General features: G+C 43.3%; 1 protein-coding gene and 1 long non-coding RNA gene across 4 annotated transcripts in view; one reads left to right on the top strand and one right to left on the bottom strand.

Moving 5' to 3' along the window:
* The window catches only part of efr3a (EFR3 homolog A (S. cerevisiae)), an 85737-nt gene that overhangs the window by 12518 nt on the left and 47704 nt on the right, over window positions 1–25515 (bottom strand). For all 3 annotated transcript variants that reach the window (XM_069720497.1, XM_069720494.1, XM_069720495.1), the window contains exons 7-14: window positions 18001–18141; window positions 10389–10467; window positions 8366–8501; window positions 4512–4679; window positions 4236–4350; window positions 2182–2233; window positions 357–529; window positions 182–257 (exon numbers count right to left, since the gene is read on the bottom strand). In XM_069720497.1, coding sequence (XP_069576598.1) covers window positions 182–257; window positions 357–529; window positions 2182–2233; window positions 4236–4350; window positions 4512–4679; window positions 8366–8501; window positions 10389–10467; window positions 18001–18141 — 940 coding nt within the window. The remainder of the gene's footprint in view (window positions 1–181; window positions 258–356; window positions 530–2181; window positions 2234–4235; window positions 4351–4511; window positions 4680–8365; window positions 8502–10388; window positions 10468–18000; window positions 18142–25515) is intronic.
* Window positions 12781–16714, top strand: LOC138633951 (uncharacterized). The gene is made up of 3 exons (XR_011311925.1): window positions 12781–12923; window positions 13642–13807; window positions 14977–16714. It is a non-coding gene; the product is annotated as an uncharacterized lncRNA (long non-coding RNA).

Genomic DNA, 25515 nt, shown 5'->3' with positions numbered 1-25515 from the left:
AAAACATTTTAAAACATATTTTGATTGTACAGTTAATGTTGTTGCTTTATGAGCTGTTAAAAACAACAACAATCAAAACAAACCACAAGAGCGTCAAACAGAAGTTTTTTTTTTTTTAGTGGAGAGTCGCTTTTAGATTATAACAATATATATGTAAAATAACAATCATATTTTTTTCTACCTTCTTCATGAAGGTGACATCTTGTTTGGAAATCTTCTCTCTTTTGATCTTCAGCGCCGCCACATTAGGAATGACTCTGCAAAACCGAGACGGACGCAAAAAGCCTCCGTTAAAACCAGCCGAGTGGTGAATTTTCAGTCTCTTAATAGCGCGCGCATCCCGGCGACGACGGTACCTGATGCCGCGTAGCTTGGCGCGGTTGTCGTGGCGATCGATGATGTTGTGCAGGATCTCCAGCACCAGCTGCCTCAGCTCGCTGTCCTCCATCAGCGAGATGGAGAAGAGCGGGTCCAGGAAGGGAGGAGGCAACGCAGCTGCCATGGACTTGGACTTGAAGCCGGAGGTCACCTGAGGGAAAAAATAAAAAAATAAAAAAATGAAAGAGGGGAGGAGGGGGAGGAGGGGGTGAAAAGGGTGAGAAACGACTCATCACACTATAATGCGATTCATCCGTAGGGGGTGTCGCTGGGAAAAACAACACACCGCCTCGACAGGGCTTAAAGGTTACCCGCTCACGAGCAGCTGAAACTGTCCAAATGTTGACCCTCGGTGTCGGACGGGACTCAGACGTGATGGTTTGTGATCAGCGTGAACAGCAGGAGACCTTCTACCAACGACCGCCACATGCCACATGCCACGTGCCAAGTGGCATGTGCAACACGGTTTCAAGTGTGGCGCGTTCAGGTTGGGATTTGTGAGCTGGGACTTGTTCAACATGAGAACAACTGGGAGGAACGAAGGCCTGTTGGACGTCCCACCCGATCTGTGTTTCACTTACGATACGATGCGATAGATTACGATACGAAAGATTACGTTATGATAGGATACGAGAGATTACGATACGATAGGAAACAAAATATTACGATACGATGCGATACAAGTGTTGCTGCATTTGATATAATTCTGCAAATTGGACATAACACAACGATCTTTCTAAGAACCATAAATTTGTGTGTCATAAATAGAGATGTTTAAGTAAAAAGAGTCCCGGCTGTCTTCTTTAACATTAACCGCCTGCAGCAGCAATTCTCAAACCTGCAGGGTCCCCCCCCCCTCCACCCCCCGACAGTCTGCAGCGTGCACATCAACACACACACACACACACACTCTTTATTGCCCCCTCCCCCCTCACGTCGCCTGGGCCCCATCTGCAGCTGCATGGTGTTATAAATATTGTGACCTTTCACCCCTCCTCCAGCTGCACTGAGAAAGCAGGTGGTGGCGAGCCGAGGGGAGTCGAGGACAGACGGACGGTATGAAGCGCTGCGAGAGCGTGCACGGAGCGCCGCCGTGCACGAGGATGCAGCGGCAACGGAAGTGTGCGTGCGTGCGTGTGCGTGTGTGTGTGTGTGTGTGTGTGTGTGTGTGTGTGCGTGTGCACGCTTGCACCGCTGGTGCCACCTGTGCCTCCTCGACTCAGAGAGAAGAGAGTCTCTTACTGAAGCAGATAATGAAGGAGAAGGAAAACGCCTTCGCGGAGAATTCAAGTGTTCAACGCTAAACAGCCCGAGCTGTGAAAAGGCCGATAATAAATACAGGACGAATATTTTAAGCAACGACGACAACAACAACAACAACAACAACAAAATACTTTTTTAAAAGAGCTATTTTGAATATTTTATTTGATTAAATAAAAAATGAGCTGCAATAAAACACTTTAAAAAATGTTGTCATATTATTTTAGAAGCAACTGCTTTGTTTCATTTGTTTGGGTAATTTATTTGAATTTTTAAATAATGTGATTTGGCCACAAGCGATGTGATTGAAGTCAAATGTCAGTCGTGGTCACGTGACCGGTAACCATGGCAGCGCTCTATTAACGCGTGAAGGTAAACGCGTTTAAATCCAACCGAAGGTTTCATTTCGACGCAGTAAAAACAGTCGGGAACGAATAACTCAATGAATTAATGAAAGTAACTATTCAAACAGCTGATAAATCACCGCGCTAGTAAGATGTTTTTATGCCTATTGGACGAGTACGGAGGAGTTTAAGGACTCACCATGATGAGGGAGCTGAGCAGCATGGTCTGGATCCGCTTGGTACCCTGATGCCTGAGACACCCCCCCAAAAAAAAGATTTAAAAAAAACAAGACATTTGTCCTCTTTTATCAAATTCAAACACAAGTCACATTTCCAAACACGTCTTTAGCAGCAAGTGAAGCAGGTACATGCGTCTTCGTCAAAATAAGCTGTTCCCTACAGCATATATGCCATAAACGTTGACATTACATCTTTTTCTTTTACAGTACATGAAATATAATTAAACTAGCAGCATGATTGATTGTTTCCAGCGTAAACGTGAACAGGATTGTGAATCAAACTGGCTGATTTAGAGCTGAAATTCACCTTTAAAAAAAAAATAAAATCAGGCAATCCTTTAGATTCTCAATGCTATATGTAAATATATATATATATGTAAATATATATATGTATTTCATTTCCTGCCCGAATGCAGATATTTATTTTGGGGTTAAATTCCAGCAAAGAAAAAAATAAAAAATAAAATGGTGTCAACTTCATGTCTCAACTCGGTAACACCAACAAGCTTGCAGAGTCACATTTCTCTCCTCTGGCAATTACCCAAAAAGGAGAAGAGAGAGAGGAGGAGGAAGAGGAGGAAGAGGAGGACAGTGTTCATTTGATTTGGGATTATCTGTTCTTGCACTCCTGAGGCCTCGGGGATTAGCTTGTTTTTTTTTCTTTTCGCAGTTTTTTTTTTTTTCTCCCTTCGTCTCGGTGACCCGGGAGTCCGCCGCGGGGCGTCCAGCAGGTGAAGCGAGGACAGATTAAGATACAATTCACTTTGGATGAAGAACAGTGGGCGTGTGTGCGTGTGTGTGTGTGCGTGTGTGCGTGTGTGTGTGTGTGTGTGTTCCTTCGCTGCACACTGCTGCCTGAACCCGACTGTGACTCCACTGTTTCAGGTTTGTTCACTTGGCAGGAAGCTCACCTGCAGTAAAGTTGGATGTCAACCTTGCGCCTTGTAGAAGTGTGTGTGAACTTTTAACATTATCGAGGCTTTAAATAAACCCACTGGCTTTTTTTTTTCTTTTTCTTCTTCTTCTTCTTCTTTTGATGCACAGAAAAAAAAAGTGTTTGTTATCTTTGTAAAAAAATCTGAATGTTTTTCAACTTTTTGAAAAATTCTAAAAAAAAAAGATGTAAAATGCAACATGCAATCGAAATGTCACGTCATCGCTTTTGCCGATTGATTGACAATGTGAGCAAATGCTGAAATCCTTCCATGTTTAAGACCCAGTGAGGAGGTGGCACGTTTTAATGTGTTTAAAGCCCACAAAGGAACAACAACAAGCTGTAGCTAAAAATCCCCGAGTTGCATATGAAGATGAATGAAGTTTCAGGTCAACGGAAAAAAGAATCCAGTAATAAATAAAGGTTTCCATTTTTATGGAGGCGAGTTCAGAGCAATCTGATAAGATGTGATATCAGGATTTAACACATCCTTCAATCCACTGATGTGCGTATTAATCTGGATTTCTGTGTATGATTTCATTCACTAATAACAAACCGAACGGCAACCTCCGCGTTTCTGAATGTAGCTACGCTGAAGTGAAAAAAAAAACTGCAGTTCCTCAAATGGCCACTGGAGGCTGTAAAAGCGAGTAAACCCCCCCCCCCCCCGCCTCTCCTCCCTCCCACTGGATGCTACGTCCCAGTTTTTATGTACGGTCTACGATATAGCCAGTCATCAACACCGACAGGGTAAGCCCCGCCCCCTTCTGTTTATCCCAAGATTTGCGCTTTCGTTTGGTAGGACGCGTTACTCTCAGTCTTTTAGGAGGACTCCCGGTGGCGAGATAAAAAAAACAACACCTCATGGTGCTCTTGTGTTTTGTGCTCCGTGTGCCAACCGTGGAAAAAAAAAAAAGACGGTTTGGAGCCAAAGCGTCTCTTCGCTCTGCTGGAGGGTTTATATGCAGCGTGTGTGTGTGTGTGTGTGTGTGTGTGTGTTGGAGGGGGGGAGGGGGAGGCGGGAGAGGGGAGGGGGACGGGGGACCCCCGAGGTCCTCGGCTAACGAATGTGTGACTCACCCAATCTTGACGGTGTCCAAGGTGTGGCAGGGGGTCCCGAACACGGGCACTTTGCCCATGATGAACATCATGACTTCGGCTCGCTGGTAGTCTGGCAGGTTTCCACCGAAAAAGCCTGGCAGGACGAGGCGAGGGATGAGTCACAGCTTAGACTTAAAAAACAACAACAACAACAACAACAACAACACATTCCTCCCTCCTCTGTGCTTCATGTTTACGGTGTGCATAAGACGGGGAAAAAGCAAAACAAACAAAAGAAAGAAACCACCGTCGTACCGATGGTCTGGATGATGGCGTTCTGGACGATCCGCTCTTCGCTCTCTTTGCCGCGGGCCGACGACGTGCTGACGTTGGAGTTTCTCCTCGAGCTCTCGCCCAGCTCGAAGTCCACGCTCATCCTCAGGTGTTTGAGCAGAGTGTTGAACACCTCCAGCACCGTGGGACCTGCCGTCGCACACACGGGACCAATCCCAGCACGTTTATGGGCGAGGATTTAAAAAGAGTCGTTTCTTGGTAGCGGGTCGTTTTTTTTTTTTTTTTTGCGGTTAAATTAAAGGACACTTGAATTTAGAGTACGTGAGAAATGAATGTACAAGAAATGAACTTTTTTCCTCTAAAATACCGCCGTTGACATGTCCATCGGAAGGGTATTTAACCGCTAAGAGCAGAAAGACGTCCCCTTAGCTGTGAAGCAGCGAAGAAAATTCGTCAACAATTTTATTTGTTTAATTTTTTTTAAACGTTGTTTTCCTTATAAACCGCCAAACACCCGGTTTCCCACTTTTATTTCCAAGGAAGCCACTTCAAGCTCTTCACCGTGTCCGCCAGTATCGTAGAAAGTTCTTTACTGAAGCTTTAAGAATTCTCAAAAACACTCTGGATGTCTCGTGCCACATTTTTTTCATTTTCATTTCCGCAAATTGAACCCCGACGACTCTTTGGAAACTAATTTTCCAACTGGCGGATCAGTCGAGTTTAAGAGGTTTAAAGAAAAATCGACAACTCCGCTTCATTAAAAATCAGACTAAATAATTTAATTGAGTGAAATTTTTTCATTGGACGTTTCCGAAGAAATACATCCATTGAATATGAGTGAGAGTTTTCTGCAGTGTACGCTGTTAAACACCACGTTAAAAAGCAGTTTATGCGTTTTTTTTTCCAGCCATAGCGATTGAAGAATGGAAGATAATCAGTAGTTCTAAAATTACTTGTTAAATATGCAAATCTACTCATATTTACGTATACATTTTCTTGATAGTTTCTGACTTGGAAGCTGATACATGGCAGAAAATAATTGATTATTCAATTAAGAAATAACTGATTAATTTAAGTTTTGATGTGATGAGCAGTAATAAACTGAGTTTAGGTTTTTTTTGGTGTTTTTTTTTTCAGGTCTCATGGAGGCGCCTGAAACCTCAGATAAAACGAGTTAAACCGCCTCCTGCAGCAAAAATCTCCTGTCGAATCAGACTCACTTTTTTTTACAGGTGAGAAAAATAAATTCTCCCCCGGTGGGATGAATAAAGTGCCGTCGACCTATAACGCCTCCCGGCAGGCTGCAAACTTACAGTTAAATGGAAAGTTAGAAAAAATATGAACTTAAATGTCTTCAAACGCCTTTTTGTGGGTCCTGAATTTTAAAAAATAAATGTTGACTTTTAAAAGCCATGCGCAACACCCTCGATAGACTCCAGAGAACATTTTAAAACGAAGCGGTCAGGAACAGACTCCGTCCTAATTCACTTTGTCACAGGAAGCAACACCTCAGATTATCACCAAGTCGAGGCCGACTGCTTCATCCTGCCTGCCTGCAGCATAAATAAATAAAAGTGTTGAAATACTTTTGAGAAAATTAAATGTTAAAAAAATGTAGATATTAATACACATGAAATGATTCACCAAAACTGAAATTGAAATGAAACTAAAATCTTGAGTGTAAATACCACTCTCGTTCAATAAATAGAGAAAATGCAACATTAAAATCTTTTAAACATGAAAGTTGGGTTTGTGTAAGAGGTGTATTCTTCACTTTCGCTAGCGGTTTCCACCCGTTTCCAGTCTGTGTGCTAAGCTAGGCTAACTATTGTGTAAAAGGTCTTTTTTTTTTTTTTTCCCCATCATCGCAAGACTCGAGGATTTCTGAACATTTAACATCTAATCTACGGAGGTGACGGTAACACCGTCGATTCTACAAACCACCGGCACTCAGCTACACAATCACGACACGACGCAAGTCTGACAACCCCCCCCCCCCCCCCATGAAGTCAAACTCTCAGCTGAAGTTTGTGCAAAAATCAGTGACCAGAAAAACTGAAATATAGAATCTGTAGAGAAGGTACACTGTAAAAAAGAAAAGGAATCTCGTAATAAATCATGTCTTTATGAAATTAACAGATTTGTGTGGTCATTTGTGTGTCTTGTACTACTTTAAATTATATTTTCAGATATATATATATTAAAGGAAAAACACCTTGTGGTCAAAACCACAGAAGTGACCTTTTTTTTTTTTTTTTTTAATGTACTTTTCTCCACAAAAACCACACAAATTACACATTTTGCAGTATTAGTTATTTTTATAAATATTATAGTTCACAGCAGCGAGTACTTCAAACTATATTCCTCTTAGCTCAGTTGTTTCAAGGCAAAAACAGAAGACAAATATCTCCAATCATGCTCGTAAAAACTGGAGAATTGAGTAAATAAAACTGAACCCTCAGGTTATTTCAGGTTTATTACATTAAACTGAATGATATATTCTGGTCTTTCTGTGTTTCTGGTCACTTAGTGTGCATTTAGATTGAGTTTGTAATATCTGCAGGAGTAAACAGACCATTTCTGTTCGCCTGGCATTAACATTTCAAATCCTTTGTAGTAAAATCAGACTCTCCTGGGAAAAAAACCCCCAAAACTTAAGCTCTTGGGTAAGGAGAGAATCCTGGTTAAATAAAGATCAGATAAAAAAAAATAGAGCCTAGAAGGTAAACGGTACCAGTCAAAGGTTTGAATACTCCAATAAGGGACTATTAATGTGTTATTTTCTAGTTTTAATGTTAGTTTTGTTCTTTACTTTAGAAAAATAGCAAAAAGAAAACCTTGAGTATATCGAACACAAACTTCATAATCAGTTCATTATCTAACTTCGCGTTCGTTCATCGCCGTGGTTACCCATCGTCCTTGTTAATGCCAGGCGTGTTGTTTTTTTTGGGGGGGGGATGGAGGGGTGGAGGGTGGGAGGTGGAGGTGGGTGGGGGGGGGGGTCCGTACATGAACTTGCTCTACTTTCAGTCCAAACTCTAAGCACATCCTCATTACCGTACCGAGCCACAGATTGGGAGGACTCGTGATTTCGCTTTCAAAGAGGAACGCGTCGCTTCTCTTGGACTCCTGGATCATTCCTGTCCGGGAGGAAGGTTGTGGGTTTGTTTGTTTTTGTTTTCAGTAAAATGATTTCTAATTTTCAAATTATCACCTCGGCGTTCGATTTTTTTTTTTTTCCACCTTAATTTAACACTGAATTTAAAATGCCTTGCTAGAATAATTTGCAGTTACCTCGTCTGTTGAATTTTTCCTCCGAGGTGATAAAACTTTATGTTAATTTCAACACGAGGCAACTAGCACGTACGGACACAAATGAAAAAGCACAGGACAGCTGAATGTGACCATCGAAAACACGTCTGATTCTTTTCAGAAAATAATCAATTTCAGAATTGTTGTGAAGGTGGAAGGTCGCTGATGTCTGAGGCGGCATCAAACCTGCGACCGTCGTGATTACGGCGTACAAAGCTTCATAAGACATGAAGGTGTTTTATCGTATTTGTCTGTTTTTTTTATTCAATGGTTCATTTCAAATCATTGAATAACTGGCCATCGATTTTGCCAAGTCGACCAAAAAAAATTGCAGGTTTTGTCAATAAAATGTCAGAAAACTGTAAAATAAAAATAAAGTAAAGTATTTTCAGTGGTTACAGTGGATGTTAAAACTCTCTTTACCCTTTATTTTATTTTTTTTTTTAAATCATCCTTAAATTTTTACCAGAACAAAAATGTTACACTTAGATAATCTTTCCTCTACCACCCCTCCCGGAGTCGCTGATCCCGCAGCAGGAAGCGGCGCCTCCCTTTTAACTCACCCACGGATCCCTTGGCCGCGATGGCCACCGTCTCCAGGAGGACCTGGACGATGCCGGCTCGGACCCGCGGCGTGTTCTTGTTGTGGGTGTCCAGGTGGTTCAGGACCTGCTGGATGACGTGGTGCGAGTGCTGAGCCTGGAAAAAACACAAAAGTCAGAGAGACCAGCGTGCCATTTTTCCCAGGCTATGTGCCAAGCTAAGTTAACTGTCTGCTCAATCCAGACGCGAGTCCGACACGAAGCGGCAACCGGCAGCGACGTCGTCCGTTGGTTTTGTGAACGGCCGTTACGAAGCCTCGAGTTCGGAATTCGTCCGCCGCCATCTTTGCTAGTTTGGAGCAGGAAGTGACCATATATGGACGAGCTGAAGAGGAGCGAGCTGGTGGATCTGACTCGATCTGATCGGAAACTACGTCCCGCCCACCGATAGCCGTAAAGCTGAATGCACCGCAGGCCTGTCAATCAAACAGACACGCCCTCCAAAAAAAAGTTTTTAAGGCTTATTTTCGGACAACTAAGAAGGAGCGACTTTAAGCGAGCAACACCGAGATAGCTGGTGGAGAAATTGTACTGACTGAGAATTTTATGAGACAAGTTGAATGGGAGTCTATGGAGGCTTTTACGGAGCCGACCTCTAGTGGCACTCGGCGGTATTGCAGCTTGAGGCGCTTCTGCATCGGCCTCATTTTTCAGACCGGGAAGCTACGAGCACTTTTAAATACAGTCTGCGGTCCAACATGGTCTGCAGCTTTTCTTTTTGTTATCTTATTGGGATCTTTATATCGATAACATCTCCAGTGATAACTTGGAAAACTGTTCATGCTGCGACCATCGAAAACTCAACAGGAGCCTCTTAAAAAAAAAAAAACTGAAAATGAGAGGATGTGTGTTTATGTTTTCTTTAACTGTGAAACACTTTGGTGATTATAAGGGTCCATCCTGGACGTTATTTCACTCCTGTGTGAAATCGATATGTGTGTGTGTGTGTGTGTGTGTGTGTGTGTGTGTGTGTGTGTGTGTGTGTCATTCTTTGATTGATTTTTTTTTCCCTCTTTGCGACTGCTCGTAAAAACCCTCGACAGCGAGTTTAAAATGATTATTTCTTTTTTTACCGTGCCTCTTTCTAGATCACCGTACGATCCGACCTCGAAACGTCGTCAGCAGCCGTCGTTTTTCTTCCCCTCCCGACAGCCGAACGTTCGACTGCGTCTCCGCAGGACAAACTCAGGCAGCGCCGGGTCGGTGTGGGTTTTTTTTTGTGTTTTTTTTTGCCACTTTCAGATCAAAGAGACGTCGCCGTCTCCCGGCAGACAGACACAAACCTCCCCGGACAGATCAAAGAGACAAAACTCTGCCTGCGTGGCACGTAGAAAATTGTGAAAAATACTACACGCAACGAGAGTCGTGCAGGCGGTGGCATCGACGCATGGAAACCGACACGCAGGAGATACTCAGATTGTGTGTTTTTTTTTAATTATTATCTGCGGCAGCACATCAGAGCCGCCGGGAGAAATCCTGAACCAGTGACCGGTTAAACTTCAAATGGCTGCTGGTACAAATCCAAGGCATAATCTTCAAAAAGGCAAACGCACATCTGTATATTTCTAGCATCTGCAACACAGATGGGGTGGAGGAAGGTTAGTTGGGGCAAAATTTTTTTTAAAATATTTGTATGATTTATAAGCACTGCGTTTTGCAGGCCTGTTGCCAGTGGCGTTTCTGTCCTCTGACCTCTGTGTGTTCCACCAGTGCTAAAACGGATTTGCCAAATATTCTTGGCCGGCCGTCAATATAGCAAGGCGGCCCGGCCCGTCCAAGTCAGTCTACGTATGGGGAAACACTGCGTGTTGTTCGAACCCTTCCACGATCTAACTCGGAACCGGGTTGGACCCCCCCCCCCTCCCCCGGTGGGCAGTTCACCATGACGATATAGTATCTTCAAAGACAAAACTGAAGTCGAAAATTGGAAGAAAAAATGAAAACCCACGTTTGAATTTGGAGTAACTGGTGTTTTGTACTGTACCTGGATGGAGTACATGATGATTCTGAAGCAGGACACGGCGAACTCATTGGGGTCCCACAGGTGATGGTTGTCCAGGTGACTGAGGGACGGAAAAGAAATACAGATTATTGGTATTCATTAACTTGACAGCTGCATTACGATGAGGCCACACTGAGGACTTTTGGGTTTTACAGATACTTTTCACCATATTTGCATCACCCCTGTTTTTAGATATAAAACTACATTGAGATGTTTTTTTTTTTTTTTTTTTTAAAAAAAAACTACCAAATTTATCTTCCTGTGGATATAAAGACTGCAAAGAAAATGCCAGAAAAAAGTGTCAAATATGTGCGGCACCTTTAAGAAGTCAGATGCTTCCTCTTATCCGCATAGGAAGGAGGTTGGGGTGGACGGTCGGGTCAACTGAGCATGCGACTTCTGCAACGTAAACTACTGTTTGTATCCTTTAAACCAACAGTCAAACTTTGTCAAACTGGGACTGGAAATTAGCTGGTAGCAAAAATCCGGTACAGAGCATCTCCCCTCGTTTTGAGAATAATGTTTTCTATCCTACCTTAGGATAAAGAATAAACCTTCTTTGCAACCCTGACCTCAAAACAAGTCATTTATGTGTCACGTAGTTTGTTTTTCTGTCATTTAATTTCGAGAACTACCACATTTGTGAAGTTACGTATCTTTAAGCCGCCCCTGGCCACGACTTGGCAAAATAATATTTACTCATCTAACTGTACCTGCAGATGTAACGAGTAGATATCGGACTTAGAACGATTTCGAGGTACGACTGCGAATTAAAGCTTACCAAAGATTCAAAATTGAGCAAAAATAATCATTAATATCCTTTAAAGCTGTGTTGACTCAGAACAACTGTTAAAAGTGAATAATGTGCCGCCCGCGGGCTCCGAGACGAAAGACAGATGGATATAATTAGAGAATGCAGAGGAGGAGCGAGATGCACAAAAACAGCATGAAAATACACAGGAAAACCCGAGAGAACATCTCCAGACGTTCCACCGCTGCGAGGTGAGAGACACGCGAGGTCGAAGTTGTTGGTTTGAAAAAAAAAAAAAAAACACCGTGTGGATGTTGAGGAAGGTGAACGGCAGATTCACTTCGTCTCGGTGGGAGCTGACTCGAGCTTTGGAGGTCAACTCATCTTTGAGCTGCATCTGCCATTTTGGGCAAACGCCCCGGGCGGGCGGTCGGAGCTTATTCACCCCCCTCCCCATCCCCCCGCCCCGCCCAAACAGCGAGAGCAGCTTCCACAACACGGCCGAGACTTCCACGAGGTCTCCGCGACTCGGCGGCGGCTTCGCCGAGACTCGGCGGCTTCGGTAACGACGGGGCGAGAGGAAAAGTTCCTCTCCTGGTTTGGATGAAACGTCAAAAATCTCCGGCTGCCTCGGAGTGGCTTCGATCCCCGACATCGTTGTACGTGTGAATCTGCGAGCGTGCAAAAATAGTAGACCTGTAGCCATTATTACGTAAATCGCCGGGTCGGGATTATTTTGACGTCGCTATAATCGTTTTGCATAATCAAAAGAACCGTTTCAATTCACGGGTACGAAAACAGCAGAATGAAAAACGTACAGAAATGTCATATTTCCGTCGTTTGAGGTTTGACCGTCGCTCTTTTAAAACTATCGCTCTAACTCAACGGCACACGAGCGGAGAGTTGACACCAACTGTTCACCTCGCTGCAGTTCAATTGGCGTTAACGTCATTGATTCAGTTGAAAAGGGAATAAACGGGCTCTTCTTCTTCATAAGTGGTGTTATTAAACATAACGGTGGCATAAAATGAGCCCCCAAAAAAAAGAATTAGATGGTTCATCGCAAGTTATTTGTGTGATAATTAATTTGGCAACGCACATTTTTTGGGGATCGTCAAAGAGTGGCGAAAGCTTCCCGACTCTACCTGCAACCTACCGCGGCAGCGCCGTCATACGGAAAGCCCCGCCCACAAAATTGCGTAAAAGTACCAATTTTAGTATCCGAGCCGAACGGCAGGTAACGGAAGTGATACCGAGGCTGTCGACCGGCGGAGGATCACTCGAGACTGTCAGAGAAACAGCGACAATGAAATCGGGTGTCAGATGGGAGAGGAAAAAAAAGAATAAATAAAAATAAAAATAAAAAAAGGAGACAAGAGAAGAAGGAAGATGTAGAGAAAGAAAATAATAAAACAGGACAGATTGGAAGCCGGTTGCATGAGAACAGTTCCCCAAAATAATGACGTCAATCCAACCCCCCTCCCGTCCCCCTAAAAAAACAAAACCAAAATTCTCCCCCTCCTCCCCGTTAACCCCAATCCTTGCTATTTATAGTCTGAAGACGCTCCCCCTTCCTCCTCCTCCTCCTCCTCGCTGCAGGAGGAGAACTGGTTTTAGTCTCAGACGGAAGCTCCTGCACCTGAAATGTCTTCATTATAAACGACAGCTGAAGGGGAGCTGAAGCCGACTCGGGATGTTAAAACCAAGCGGCGACCGGCAGCGACGTCACCCGTCTGGTTTGTTGAACGGCCGTCACGAAGCCTCCAGTTTGTATTTTTGGCCGTTACCATCTTTGCTAGTTTGGAGCAGGAAGTGACCATATTTGGACGAGCAAAAAAAAAAAAAAAAAAACGTCTATTTGAAGCTTATTTTCGAATTAATCACGTGATTATTTTCAGACGGACCGCCGAAAAAGTAATAAGAAGGAGCGACTTTAGCTAACAACACCGAGATAACTCGTGGAGAAATTTTATTGACTGAGAATTTTATGAGAAGTCGAATGGAAGTCTTTTTTGGAGAAGACCTCTAGTGGCACTCGGTGGTATTGCAGCTTAACGCACTTTCCGCATCGACCTCATTTGTCAGACCCGGAAGCTAAGTCCCCTTTTATATGCAGTCAGTGGACTGTGGATTTATGTAACGACATCAACAAACCAAAACATGGTTAATATTTCATGCTGCGCTCCAAATGACACACTTGTGTAGTACTTGAATTATTTTTTTTTACATTTTTGTTATTTTAAATCACACACTGCTGTGTGGTGTTCAGGAACAGCAGCAGCTTCCTCAGACACCTTTAATTTGACATTTTTTTTACACCCCCTTTCTCTAGGTAGCCAAGATGGCGACCGTTTAGGGTGGAAAAGTGTCCAAAAGAAGTTTCACACTTCTTCTTTGGACCGTTTTGAGTGCATCATCCTGGTACTTGTAAGAACGTTCTCTTATTTTTTTTTTCTCAAAATCCATCTAACCGTCTCTCGTGAGGAGGAAAAGGAAGACGAAGAGTTCCCTTCTCGAAGAAATAAAACCCCGGCGCCTCGGAGTCAGAGCTGGATTTCACTCAGCCACCGCAGCAGCTGGTGAGGCGCCGCCTGGCCTGCAGGGGGCGCATCACGCCTGCGAGTCGGCGGTCAGCGCTGGCGGTGACACAGTGAGTATGTTGTCTGAACACACGCACACGCACACGCCTGCCTTCGGCCTGTAATAACTGGCGTTCAGTACTGCAGCTGTTATTCTCACACTATCAGTTTATTACTGTGTGTGTGTGTGTGTGTGTGTGTGTGTGTGTGTGTGTGTGTGTGTGTGTGTGTGTGTGTGTGTGTGTGTGTGTGGACTAGGCAGACGTCCCGTGTCGAGTGTCAGACATCAGATGAGTGCTGACTGAGTGTCATCACAGAGTGAAACAAAGAATTATGGGATTCCTGCAACTGACAATTAACCCTTCGTTCGATCATTTGTTGACGAATTGACGAAATTATTTTGATGAAAACGCGTCAAACATACGAGTCGAGGCTCGTCGCACGCTCCCTAAAAACCAAAGCGATGTTCTGCTTAGTTATTAAAGTATATTTTACACAAGTACCAGAAATGAAGTGCTTTTTGCTGGTATTCACGTTTCGTCTCTACTTGCTACGTTTCGGAGGGAATTTTTGACCTTTTTTTTTTAACGTATTTGACGTTAGTTACTCTGTAATTAAACAAATTTACATGAAACTTTACATTAAAGTACCCAACATTATTTATATATATATATATACATGCAAGTCCAGCTCTGATGATTAGTCAATTAACAAGATTAATCTATAACTATTGGTCATTCTCTATGCACAGATTTCTAACATTTATGGCTCCAGCAGTTCAAACTTACTAAACGAGTATATTTGAATAAATTTGGGCTTTTGGTTGTAACATGTGAAAACATTTCAGGTCACAATATTTTTTACGAACCAAAAAAACACCCATTCAGTTTTTTTTAGAAAAATAATTTTTCAGATTAATGCATACATTTTAAAAAGGAATCACTGTTACACGACCTGATAGACAGTTTGAGAGAAAGTTCAACGCCTAGCGGCACGATATTGATCACAGAAAAAGAAAAGAACATCGTAAGCACAACTAATCTTCCTCCAGAAGTGATGTTAAGGTAGAGCCGGAAATTTGGACGTAAAATATTCTGATTTATGCACAAAAAAAAAAAGAAGAAAGAAACTAAATTCCTTCAAATTGACAGCATCTCGAAAACAACAGCAGATGAAGATGAAGACTGTCCATTGTTTAAAGTCTTCCTCCTCCGAAGTGATTTCTTTTAATAAACTCCAGATGGAGAGCCAGAGAAAAGGTTTGAGAGACGTGCGGGGACGGAGGACGACGAGGGAGGAAGACGGACGGCTGCTACAGCGTCCAAAAAAAGAAAAAGAAAAAACGAATACCTCCGTAGTTTGAAAATAAATACGTTTAAAAATTGGATTCCATTTTCAGTGCATGAAAAATAGTTATAAAGTCAAGTTTATGGAAAACGTCTGCTGCGATGGGAAGCATTGGTTGTGGTACCTTAAAATACTTGATATTGTGTTTTTAATTGATGTATAGTTTGATCAGAACGCCTGATGTCATATAAAGTGGCAGAACTTTCACTTGGTCTTTCCTCGAGCTTCTGACGTCTTATAAAAGAACCAGATGTTTTGGTGTTTATCCGGGACGTTTTCTTTTTTTCTTTCTTATGTCCGTAGAAGTTTTCCAACTGTGAGTCGTATAACGTTGTTGATAAGAAAAGTGCATTTTTATTTGTATTTTACTGGCGGAACCAGCGATGCCTCGGTGACTCTTAGGACTCGTCTTTACCACGCACGCGAACGCACCGCAAATCAAAGGGAAGAAAGAAAGAAAGAGCGAGAGAGAGGCGAGGGAAATGTATTAAATGCAGCTCGGTTCCTGAAGAGGCCCTACAGATGTCAAGCAGCCGCGGTAATATTATGTAATTAATTGCTAATGGCAGCGTTAAGTGGCTCGCTCGCTGACTGGTTTTTCAGGCGGCAGTTATAGAGTTAATTAAAAGGTGTCACTCTGAGTCGAGGCTGAAAAGCAGCAACTGTAAAAAAAATAAATAAATAAATAAAACACGAGGAGGGAAATGTATTCAGGAAGCTCAAATACAACAAAACCCAAAGTGAGTTTTTCATATAATTCACGAGGAACTGTGGATTTCAACTCATTTTCTCAGGGAGTGTTAAGCTTGTTATTTTCAACACGTTTTATCACCATTTAAAGCTGACGGGACGGTTTCAACAGTGACGTCGCCCGTTGGTTTGTCGAACGGCCGTTACGACGCCTCGAGTTCGGATTTTGCCGTCTTTGCTAGTTCGGAGCAGGAAGTGACCGTATTTGGGCGAACTGGAGCGGAGCGAGCCGGTGGATCTGACTCCATCTGATTGGAAACCCGGCGGATACTACGTCCCGCCCCGCCGATAGCTGTGACCTGACTGCACCACAGACCTGTCAATCAAACAGACAAGCCCCTCCCTCAAAAAACTTTAGTTTCTAATTAACTATGGAAATATTTTCAGATGGGCCGCCGGAAAACGAAGAAGGAGCGACTTTAGCCGACAACACCGAGATTTTTTGGGTTTTGTTACATTTTATTGAGACTTCTATAAGAAAAGTTGAATGGGAGCAGGAGTTTTTTTGTTTGGAGACGACCTCTAGTGGCGCTCGGTGGTACTGCAGCTTAAGTCACTTCCGTATCGGCCTCATTTTGCAGACCCGGAAGCTACGAACACTTTTGGCTTCACTGATGAATAAATACGATCTATATACGATATATCAACACAATCCTCCTTCTCAGACTTTAAGTTGAGGCCTTAAAGAGCTCATCCGCCGAGTCCGACTGGATTCACTTCCCCGGTCGTCTTCTGCGGTAAATTGTAAGAGGAACGCTCTTTATTAGCATTTAAAGGTGTGTAACATGCGACATATTTAACAGCCCCGCTGCTGTGTTTGTTTTCCTTATTTGATAAATTGTGATTTCACACATGACTACTCTTATCATTCTCATTAAAGGCTTAAGGCTGTTTTTTTTTTTTTCCCTGTAATGACCAACTCGGGAGGTTGTCAGTGCCATTAAAGTCCGAAGAGCGTGAAAAGTCTTCGCAAAATCTTTCCGAGCAATCGGTCTCATCCGTGTCGAGAATTAGCACTCGGACGCGAGCTAACTGAATGACATCACCGTCCCCGTCTGACAGAAAAAAAACAAAGGTAAAAAAAATAATAAAAAATGCTATTTTTAAATGTCCGCGTGAGCCTTTTTCCACCTGAAGCTGCCGAGGATGAAAAGAGGCCGACATCCACTCAGCGGGGCGGAAACAGACTGCGACGGAGAACTTCTCAGCGGGGGGGCGGGGGGGTGAGGGGAGGGGGGATCCGGCCGTTCGCTCGGTAATTGTCCAATTTAAGCGAGTCGTGCCGAGTGGCGGGTCCGGGCCGAGGCGAGGCGAGGCGAGGCGAGGCGGGAGCGGCGGCGAGGATCTTTCAATCCCGAGAGGGTCGAGTCGGTCGACGGTGCGTCGCGTCCGCACGGCAGCCAGTCATGTGATAAGAGAACTCGTTTAATTTCCACTGTGTGCTGGGAGTCCGCACGGGGTGTGTGTGTGTGTGTGTGTGTGTGTGTGTGTGTGTGTGTGTGTGTGTGTGTGTGTGTGTGTGTGTGTGCGAGCGACAGGTTTATTTGCAGTCCTGTCATCTCTCCCTGCTGCCCGTGTCGCGACCCCGACATTTAATAAAGCCCATTATGAATCTGAACGTGTTTCTGTAAAGTGAGAATGAATAAGGCCGGTGTTTGAGAATATCTCGACCCGCGGTCGGTAAAACTTACTCGGATTCAACTCGGGGTAAATCTTCGAACAGAACGCAGATCAATCAGAGCTGTGTGCGCAGCCGCCGAGCTGGAGTCGAACGGCGAGCCTGCGTGAGGCGTTCAGGATATATTTGTAAATTGCAGTGTCTCTCGAGTAGTCTGCAAATGAGGCGTTCAGGGCATATCTGTGAAGTGCAGTGTCTGCGAAAAGTCTGCTCGCGAGGCGTTCAGGGAACATGTGTAAATTCTAGCTTCAGCCAATAGTCTGCATGCGAGGTGTTTTCGGGGACACCTGTAAGCGGCAGCGCCGAGCAAAAGTCTGCAAGTGAGGCGTTCAGGGGACATCAGTAAATTGTAGCTCCGACCGAGTGTCTTGTCCAAAGGACACTTCAACCAGCAACCGCACCATTAGCAGGCGGCATTTAAAAACACGACTTGAATTTGAAGTAAAAGCATTTCAGCCAGAGCAGAAATACTCGTGTCCGGGTACTCACACCAGCACGGGTCGGACGGCGTTGTTCATGTTGCCGTAGGCGGCTCGGCCCAGCAGCTCCCTGAAGCAGCTCTCCGCCAGCGCGGACGGGTTCTCCTCGCCGTCCTGACCCACGGCCGAAGGTGTGCTGGGGTGTCCGGCCCTGCCGCAGAAAGAGAGAGAGGGGGGGAGGGGGACAGCACGTTTAGAAAGCACATTTCAAAAAAGAAAATACATCTTCACATCACTTCCTGACCAGCAGGGCAGAGAAACCCGACAGCGAGCGTCCACAAAAGAAACACAAAAGCTTCACAACACCAATAGAAGCTGTACCGCCGCTCCGTTAGCTCGTCTGAAAACAACTATTCCCCTTAAATGAAGTTAAATTGACTGAAAACCGCCCAAAATTAGAAGTGGATTGACTGCAGGGCAAAAATCAATGTTTCATATCACACACAAACAGAAGAGGGATGGGCGAGAGAGAGAGAGAGAGAGAGAGAGAGAGAGAGAGAGAGAGAGAGAGAGAGAGAGAGAGAGAGGGAGGAAGAAGATGAAGAAGAGAAAAGCCTTCAGGATGAGAGATGGACGGAGAGAGAGAGGCTGAAAAGAATCAATCAGAGGTGCTGAAAAAAAAAGAAAAGGGAGAAATCAAATGAAAGAGTATCGACGAGCCTCAATCAGATAGGTGTGTGTGTGTGTGTGTGTGTGTGTGTGTGTGTGTGTGTGTGTGTGTGTGTGTGTGTGTGTGTGTGTGTGTGTGTGTGTGTGTGTGTGTGTGTGTGTGTGGAGACATCAGGAGGTAGAAACACTTAAAAAAAAATAAAAAAAAAAAATCGCTGTCAAATAATTTGATCTTGTAAGTTTGTAAAGAAGACATTTTAAATTATTACACAGGAAAACAATATTTCACAATGATGAATGAATTATTAAAGTTGGCGGCAATATTCCTCGACTCGACTGACGAGTTGTTTAATTGAGTGTCGAGGTTATTCCGGCGGGTACGTCGTTATTAACGAATTCTGTGTTTCAAAAATTTGTGAAGAAAAAAAAGAAAAGAATTGGTTTTGGAAATTAGTATAAAATCAATGCACAGAATGTCTACGAAGCAAAATCTGGGGTTTGAATTCAAATAAAATGGCAGTTGTGTTTGTTTTCTTAAAGGAGAAAGTATGAGTTCAAATGTGAAACTTAAAAAGTCAGTTATCAATCGGAGCGACATAAAACCTCGTATTTGAGTATTTCTTTCAGTCGAGGGCTGAAACTGGCTGATGGATATAAAAGAAAGCGACTTAAGGTGAAACCAAAGGTTAAAACTGGACGTTAACGGTGTCTACAATGAATCCCTTAAAACCTGAAGCCTGACTTCATTGATCCAGATGAGGTAAAAAGCTGAACTTAATTTTCTCTTTCTTCTCGACACGGTTTTAAGCCGTGTTTTTTTGAGAAGCTCAGAATCTGTTGCAGAAATCCTGCTCCTAAAACTTCAATTGCAGAAGGACTCAAGAAGGAAGTAAAATATTTTCTCATAGATAGTTAATATATAATAAACATGCTGGAAATCCATTTTTAAAAAAAAAATTTTTTTACATGAGCTGCATTTTTAACAAAACCTTAAATGTCAGGATTTTTTTTTTTCTGCCTCTAACGCCAGACTCAGACTACACACGATATATTTTTTTGTCTTCCACAACGCTGACTTTTGTCAGATTAGGCGATAAAAGTGACGTCAAATTTTTGCCGAGAGACCGGCGACACTACAAGCGTGACTCCGGCTTAATGTAAATTCTTCGAGTAAGACGGTCTCGATTAACTTCTGACTTTACTTCCTGTTTGAGCCGGTGGCTCTAAATTCAAATATATATATCTATGAAACACACACATACAAATAAAATAAAAACTTCTCCAGCACAAGTTTGTCATTTCCTACAGAGGCTGCCAAGTTTCCACAGCCGGCCTCCTGTTACGCGTTACATTGATAAAAATAAACGTAATAGTAAATCATTTCGCCGGCAATAAGCCCGGTCGCAGATGGACCGTAGGCAGCCGGGTCTCGGGAGGGAAACAATGCAATCACTGTCAGCCCACGCGGGCGGTTCAGGGGAAATGAAATGCTTATTGCTTGTTAAAAGCAGGGAAATGAGACACTAAATATGAAAATATCTGCCGTGGGAGAAGGTGGATTGTTGTTGTTGTTTAATGAAGTGGTCAGAACAAACTTAGCAAAATAAGTGGATTTTTTTTTTCTTCTTTTAATTTCTTATGATTGAACGTCTGAGGAAAGTGTTAAAAACTGCTCCCGAGGAAGTAAAGAACATTGAGCGGCCGCGCGGAAATTCTATTTAAATCATAACCGAGGATCCGGCGTGTTTCACGTTTTAATGAATTGAAAGGAAATGTGTATGAAATGAGGAAAGACGGCGTGTAGAAAATTCCCACCCGATGTCCCGCTGCGCGGTAAAAACCTTCCCTCCGCAGCGCTTTTAAAAACGACATCCAAACATTCGGGGGTTAATTTGTTGGCTATAATTTCCAGGAGATGGAATGTAAAAGGTCGGTGCTGCTTTTGCGTTTCGGCACGAGTTCAAGAAATGTAAAAGCAAAAAAAAAAAAACAGAAAGAAAAGTATTTTACTGTAAGAAACAAAAACTAATGTCTGAAACAGGGCGGTCGCTGAGTCCGATTTTCACGATTGTCGTGATTCGAAGAATTCCCGATAAGTATAGAACATTTTGACCAGAAAATAATATAATGTCACCTTTACCTTCATCTTTATCTTCACTTCCTGCAGACTGAGATCTCAAACCTACTTTGTTGTTGGAGTGTAAACCTGATTTTCGATGATATATGACACTATCTTCATAAATCAATGAAGCCGGCGCACTAAATAAAGGAAGAGGAGGCAGTTTAGGTGGTGATCAACTTCAGGGAAGGAAGTGAAGGCAAGCAGAGCAGTTGAAAAAGACAAAATTATGACCAGTTCATGTTTTTTTGTTTCCAAAAACAATGGTTGGAGGTCAAAGTTGTTGTTTTCTTTAAAGTGGATGCCCTGAAATAAAACCACAGGTGTGTTTGTTTGTGTCTCGTGTGCGGACGGCCGACGCCAGCGGGTACTTAATTGTGAAACGAGAGCAGCCTTTTTTTTTTTTTTTGTGTCTTCCTCCTTCGTTTTATTCGGTTTTCTGTACGCCGGCCACGTCCGCCTTCCCCGACAAGCAATTAACAAGAATCCCCGCGCCCCTGGCCGCTGCCGCTTTTCCGCCACGTCCGCCGAGCGTTTGGATTAGAAAGCCCCGCGACGTGACGCCACCCGGGCCGACCGACCCGAGGCCGCGTGCGCCGGAAAACGCCGTCATCCCGAGATATCTTTCAGGGCAAAAGAAACAAAAGAACACGACGAAACACGCTCGTTTCTCCCGAGCAGTTATTACCTCGGGGAGGCCGACGTCTAACCGAGTCACGCCGTTAAGCTGACGAACCCCCCCCCCCCCCCGACCCCCCACTCCTTCCACCAACTCTGCTGATGGACATTTTGTTTGACAGGACGCTGCTGGACTGCAGAGATGCTGTGAGCTGCTCGCAAAAGGACGGGAGGTCAACGTCTGAACGGGCGGAAGAGTGGCGCAACATCGTAGGAATTCATGTTCACCTGCCGGCAGGAGACATTTGCATTCGAGGAGGTGGGAGGACGAGCGCAAACAAACAAAAAAAACGCGCGGTGAGGGAAAAGATCGGGGTATACCGGGATATATTCTACGTATCTGAGCGCGTGGCCTTAAGTGAATGGTGCATTTAAATGGCGTCCAAATCCACTTTTGCTAATTCAACTGAGGATATTCGGAGCACAACGTGAGGTAAAAGGCTCACTGAATTAGAGCGACATCTCCCCTAAAAGGGCCAGGTGTGCTCGAACTTTGGTGGGTTACTATGACAACGTCAGATTTCAGAAGTAGTAGGGAAGAACGCCTCTCCGGGAGCTTCACCGTAATCTTTTTCATTTTGTATTATTTTTGCACGTTTTGAGAACCGGTGAAAAGAAACAGAAGTTACCAAACTACTAAATAAAAAAAGTACAGCTGTCGTCCAGGGTTTTGTAAAACCGTACACCTGTGGGTCAATGGATCTAGTACAGAATGCAGCAAAATTAAAATTAAAAAAAAAAAAATCAAGTCATCACAGCTATGGACAGATTTGAAGAGTCAGATTTTCATCTTTAACAAGGTGTCCTTCCTGTTTAAACTCACGACTCCTTCAAAGAGCCTCATGACTGAAAGGATCCGTTCATCGAGTCGCAGGAAGGCCATTAAAAACAGCTGGAATGTGGCCATTAGCGCCGAGATGTTCCCCGAGGTGGTGAAGGAATATATGCAGCATATTCATACACGGATTACGGGAAGACATGCTTTTCGATTTAAATCGCGGAGGATAAGATGTGGTGATTGGACAGTTCGGGGCCGAGTGGAAAGGAAATCAAAAAAGGGAACAGTTTCTCAGCAACTATCTCGACCTGATATGTTGTTCATCATATGTTGTTCATCAAGCGGCTGAAAAATGAACGTGACGGTGTCTAAAACTGCAGTTCCTCATAATGGCCACTTGAGGCTCCATTGAAGGCTCATTGGAGCCGATGCCCAACTTTACAGTAAAAATAAACAATGCTGGTCGCCAGAGCTACTTTTCTAACATTCATGACGCCTGTCATGTACATTTTTCACTTACATATTTGTAATCGTATCAAGGCTTAAAAGTTCTGCATAATTAAGGGTGGGGCTGCTCTAAAGTGACAGGGGGAGCCATGATGAGCTGCCTGCAAGGTTTCACCAATCCTCTCAGCCCATTATTGGATTAGCTGCATAAGGCTAAATCAGGCGCTGGCAAGACGGAGACGGCCGCAGACACCGAGAAACGAGTTTAAAAAAAAAACTGCTCTTCAGGAAAAGCCTGAGGGTGATGTCACGGAGGCTACATCCGTTCAAAAAGCCCTGTGTTTGATTGACAGGCCTGAGGTCCAGTCAGGTTACGGCTATCGGTGGGCGGGACGTACTGTCGGTCAAATCAGGGTGGTCAGTGGAGATCAATGGAACCATTTCAAAATTAGATCTGCAGCAAGAAAAACTACAACCAAGCACACACGGATGTAAACAGGGCAGGTTTTAAAATATGTTAAAAAAAAAAATTTTAAAAGTCATCCGTGGCTCACAAAGAGGATATTCCTGATAACATAGCATCATTTTTGTTATGCACAGACGTGGGGGGGCCCCGGGAGTATTTTTTTTAAGTCTCGAGGTCCAGCCATCGAGAGACCGAACGCTAATTTCCTGCTCAGGACGGACGTTGACACTTTGGGGTGTCACCTGTGGGTTCGACGGCCGCGGTCAAACTCCCCTAATTCCTCCACACGGGCTGGAAGGGAGTCGTGGTAAAGTAGTAAAAGAGGAGCAAGCAGGAGAGAGGAAGAGTCCAAAAATAGCTTCTTTTTTCTTTTTTTTTGTTCACATGGAAACCATAGAAATGAGATGAAGAGGAGCGAGGAGAGCCACGAAGATAAGAAGAGCGAATATGAAAAGGAGCAGAGGGCGAAGGTAGGTGATGATGAGGAGGGGGAGGAAGAGGAGGAAATAAAAGGGAGAAAGGAGAGAGAACTCACAGGTAGATGGGAGCAGATAAGGAGTACAAACACAAGATAAGAGGTGGGGTTATTTAAATCTCTGGTTTTGTTGTCTGTTTGTTGTATTATTTTATCTGCCTGACTGATGTTGTGTTTTGTCGTAAAAAAAAAAAAATGTTAAGCGGCAAAACAGGTTTCGATCTCAGAGGAAAAATGAATTAGGATCCAAAAAAGAAGACGAGCAATTGCTTTTAAAAGAAGCCGTTATGTTTCTCTGAGTCGACTTCATCGGCTTATTTAGTCCTGTGTTTTTCCCAGAGTGTTGATTTCATCAGCAGAACGCCACGATGGAAAACATTCGCTGACGACTTCGGTGGTGTTTCAAAATGAAAAATGATTTCTTTTTGGTCAATGAACAAAAACTTTACAATAATGCTGTAAATGAGATTAATGAACCTACTGAAGTTGAAATTCAGCAAGCTTTAGGATTTCTGAAATCGCAAAAATATGTCACTTTTCGAGGCCTGATATCTGATTGATGACGGGACTGTTTTCAGATGGAACGCCAGAAAACTAATATTAAGAAGTGATTTAAGCGAATGACGGCAAAGTGAGTCGTGGAAAATATTTATTGACTTCGTATTTCATGAGAGAAGTTGAATGGGAGTCTATGGAGTCGGAGGCCTTTTTGGAGTCAGACCCCTCGTGGCCCTTGGTGGTATTGCAGGCTTGTGTTTGGCGATAGTCGACAGTTTAGAGAGGCATTTGTACTGGAGAAGAAAAACAAAGTGACGATCTGATCTTTATTCCGAGTTCAATTTAAAACACTGAACGTATTAAAGTATTAGGCAGTATTAGGATTAAGTGGTGTTGCTTTTGTATAAATATGCAGTTTTTCCTTTATTTTCTATAATGTTTATCCAATAATTCTTTTTTAAATAAGAACAGAGGAAAAAAACCAAAAGTGTTATTCCTGTTTTCATGGAAAGTCTCTGTGGAATCAAACTGCAGCTACCGTCTGGAAGTGGCTGGACTTTTGCACTGCGGTTAATAAAGAAGATAAACGAGGAAAATAGATCTAGAAGTCGTGGGTGATGACTTTCTTTTTTTTTTGCCTTCCCACACTGCGACAGTTCGCCCGAGTTAACCTTCAACCTCCGACTCTGAACTTCCACGTTCACACAAAGCGACAGCAAAACAAGCCATAAATCTTCCACCGCCCTCCGACGTGAGAAAAAAAACGTTTAGGAAAGACAATAAAAGATCAAATAAATGAATTTACAAATCAGGTGAAACTCAAAGAGAGGGCAGCAAAAGGTGGCTTGTTTCCTGTCATAAATAGCCGCCTCTCATTGGTCCATACAGAGTTTAAAGACGTTGTTTTTGAGAAATCATGCTTTTTGCCCATAATGAACTTTTTTCCGTTTCCTTTGTCCTTTTTATGAGAAACAAATGTTTTGTACCAAAGTTGGGACTTCAGATGTTTTCACTCATTTAGAACAGGAGTGAGTAAATTCACTTCAAGATGCATTTATTGTGTAGATATAAACCACTTTATCGGACAAAAAGTCCTGACACGGACTTTTAAAGATGTTTTTGAATAACACAAATTTTTAAAAAAAGAAATTTAGCACCTTTTTTTTTTTTTTTTTTTAATGACAATAAATTGGTTAGAGAATGACGGGAAAATCAGGACAAAGAAAATATATCGCCTTTCTTGTCGGCGCGTCCCCAGCTGTATATAACAATAATTCTGTATGATTAATAAAATAAAAAAATAAAAAGTGGCAGAAAAGTCTTTTGATGAAAATGTTATCGCGCAAAACGTGTAATTCCCGGAGTCACTGTGATTGATCCAGACCTGATCGGTACACACGACCTGTAGAAATTCACCACCGTTTGTACATTCCTGTGCGATTGGGACGTTCGCAG

The sequence above is a fragment of the Brachyistius frenatus genome, unplaced genomic scaffold (genome assembly GCF_029030835.1).
Source record: "Brachyistius frenatus isolate BFR_SWC_R1_liver_20210118 unplaced genomic scaffold, ASM2903083v1 Contig_242, whole genome shotgun sequence".
In the NCBI taxonomy this organism is placed as follows: Eukaryota; Metazoa; Chordata; class Actinopteri; family Embiotocidae; genus Brachyistius; species Brachyistius frenatus.
The sequence above is the reverse complement of the archived record's forward strand: the minus strand, read 5'-3'. Positions and strand labels throughout refer to the sequence as shown.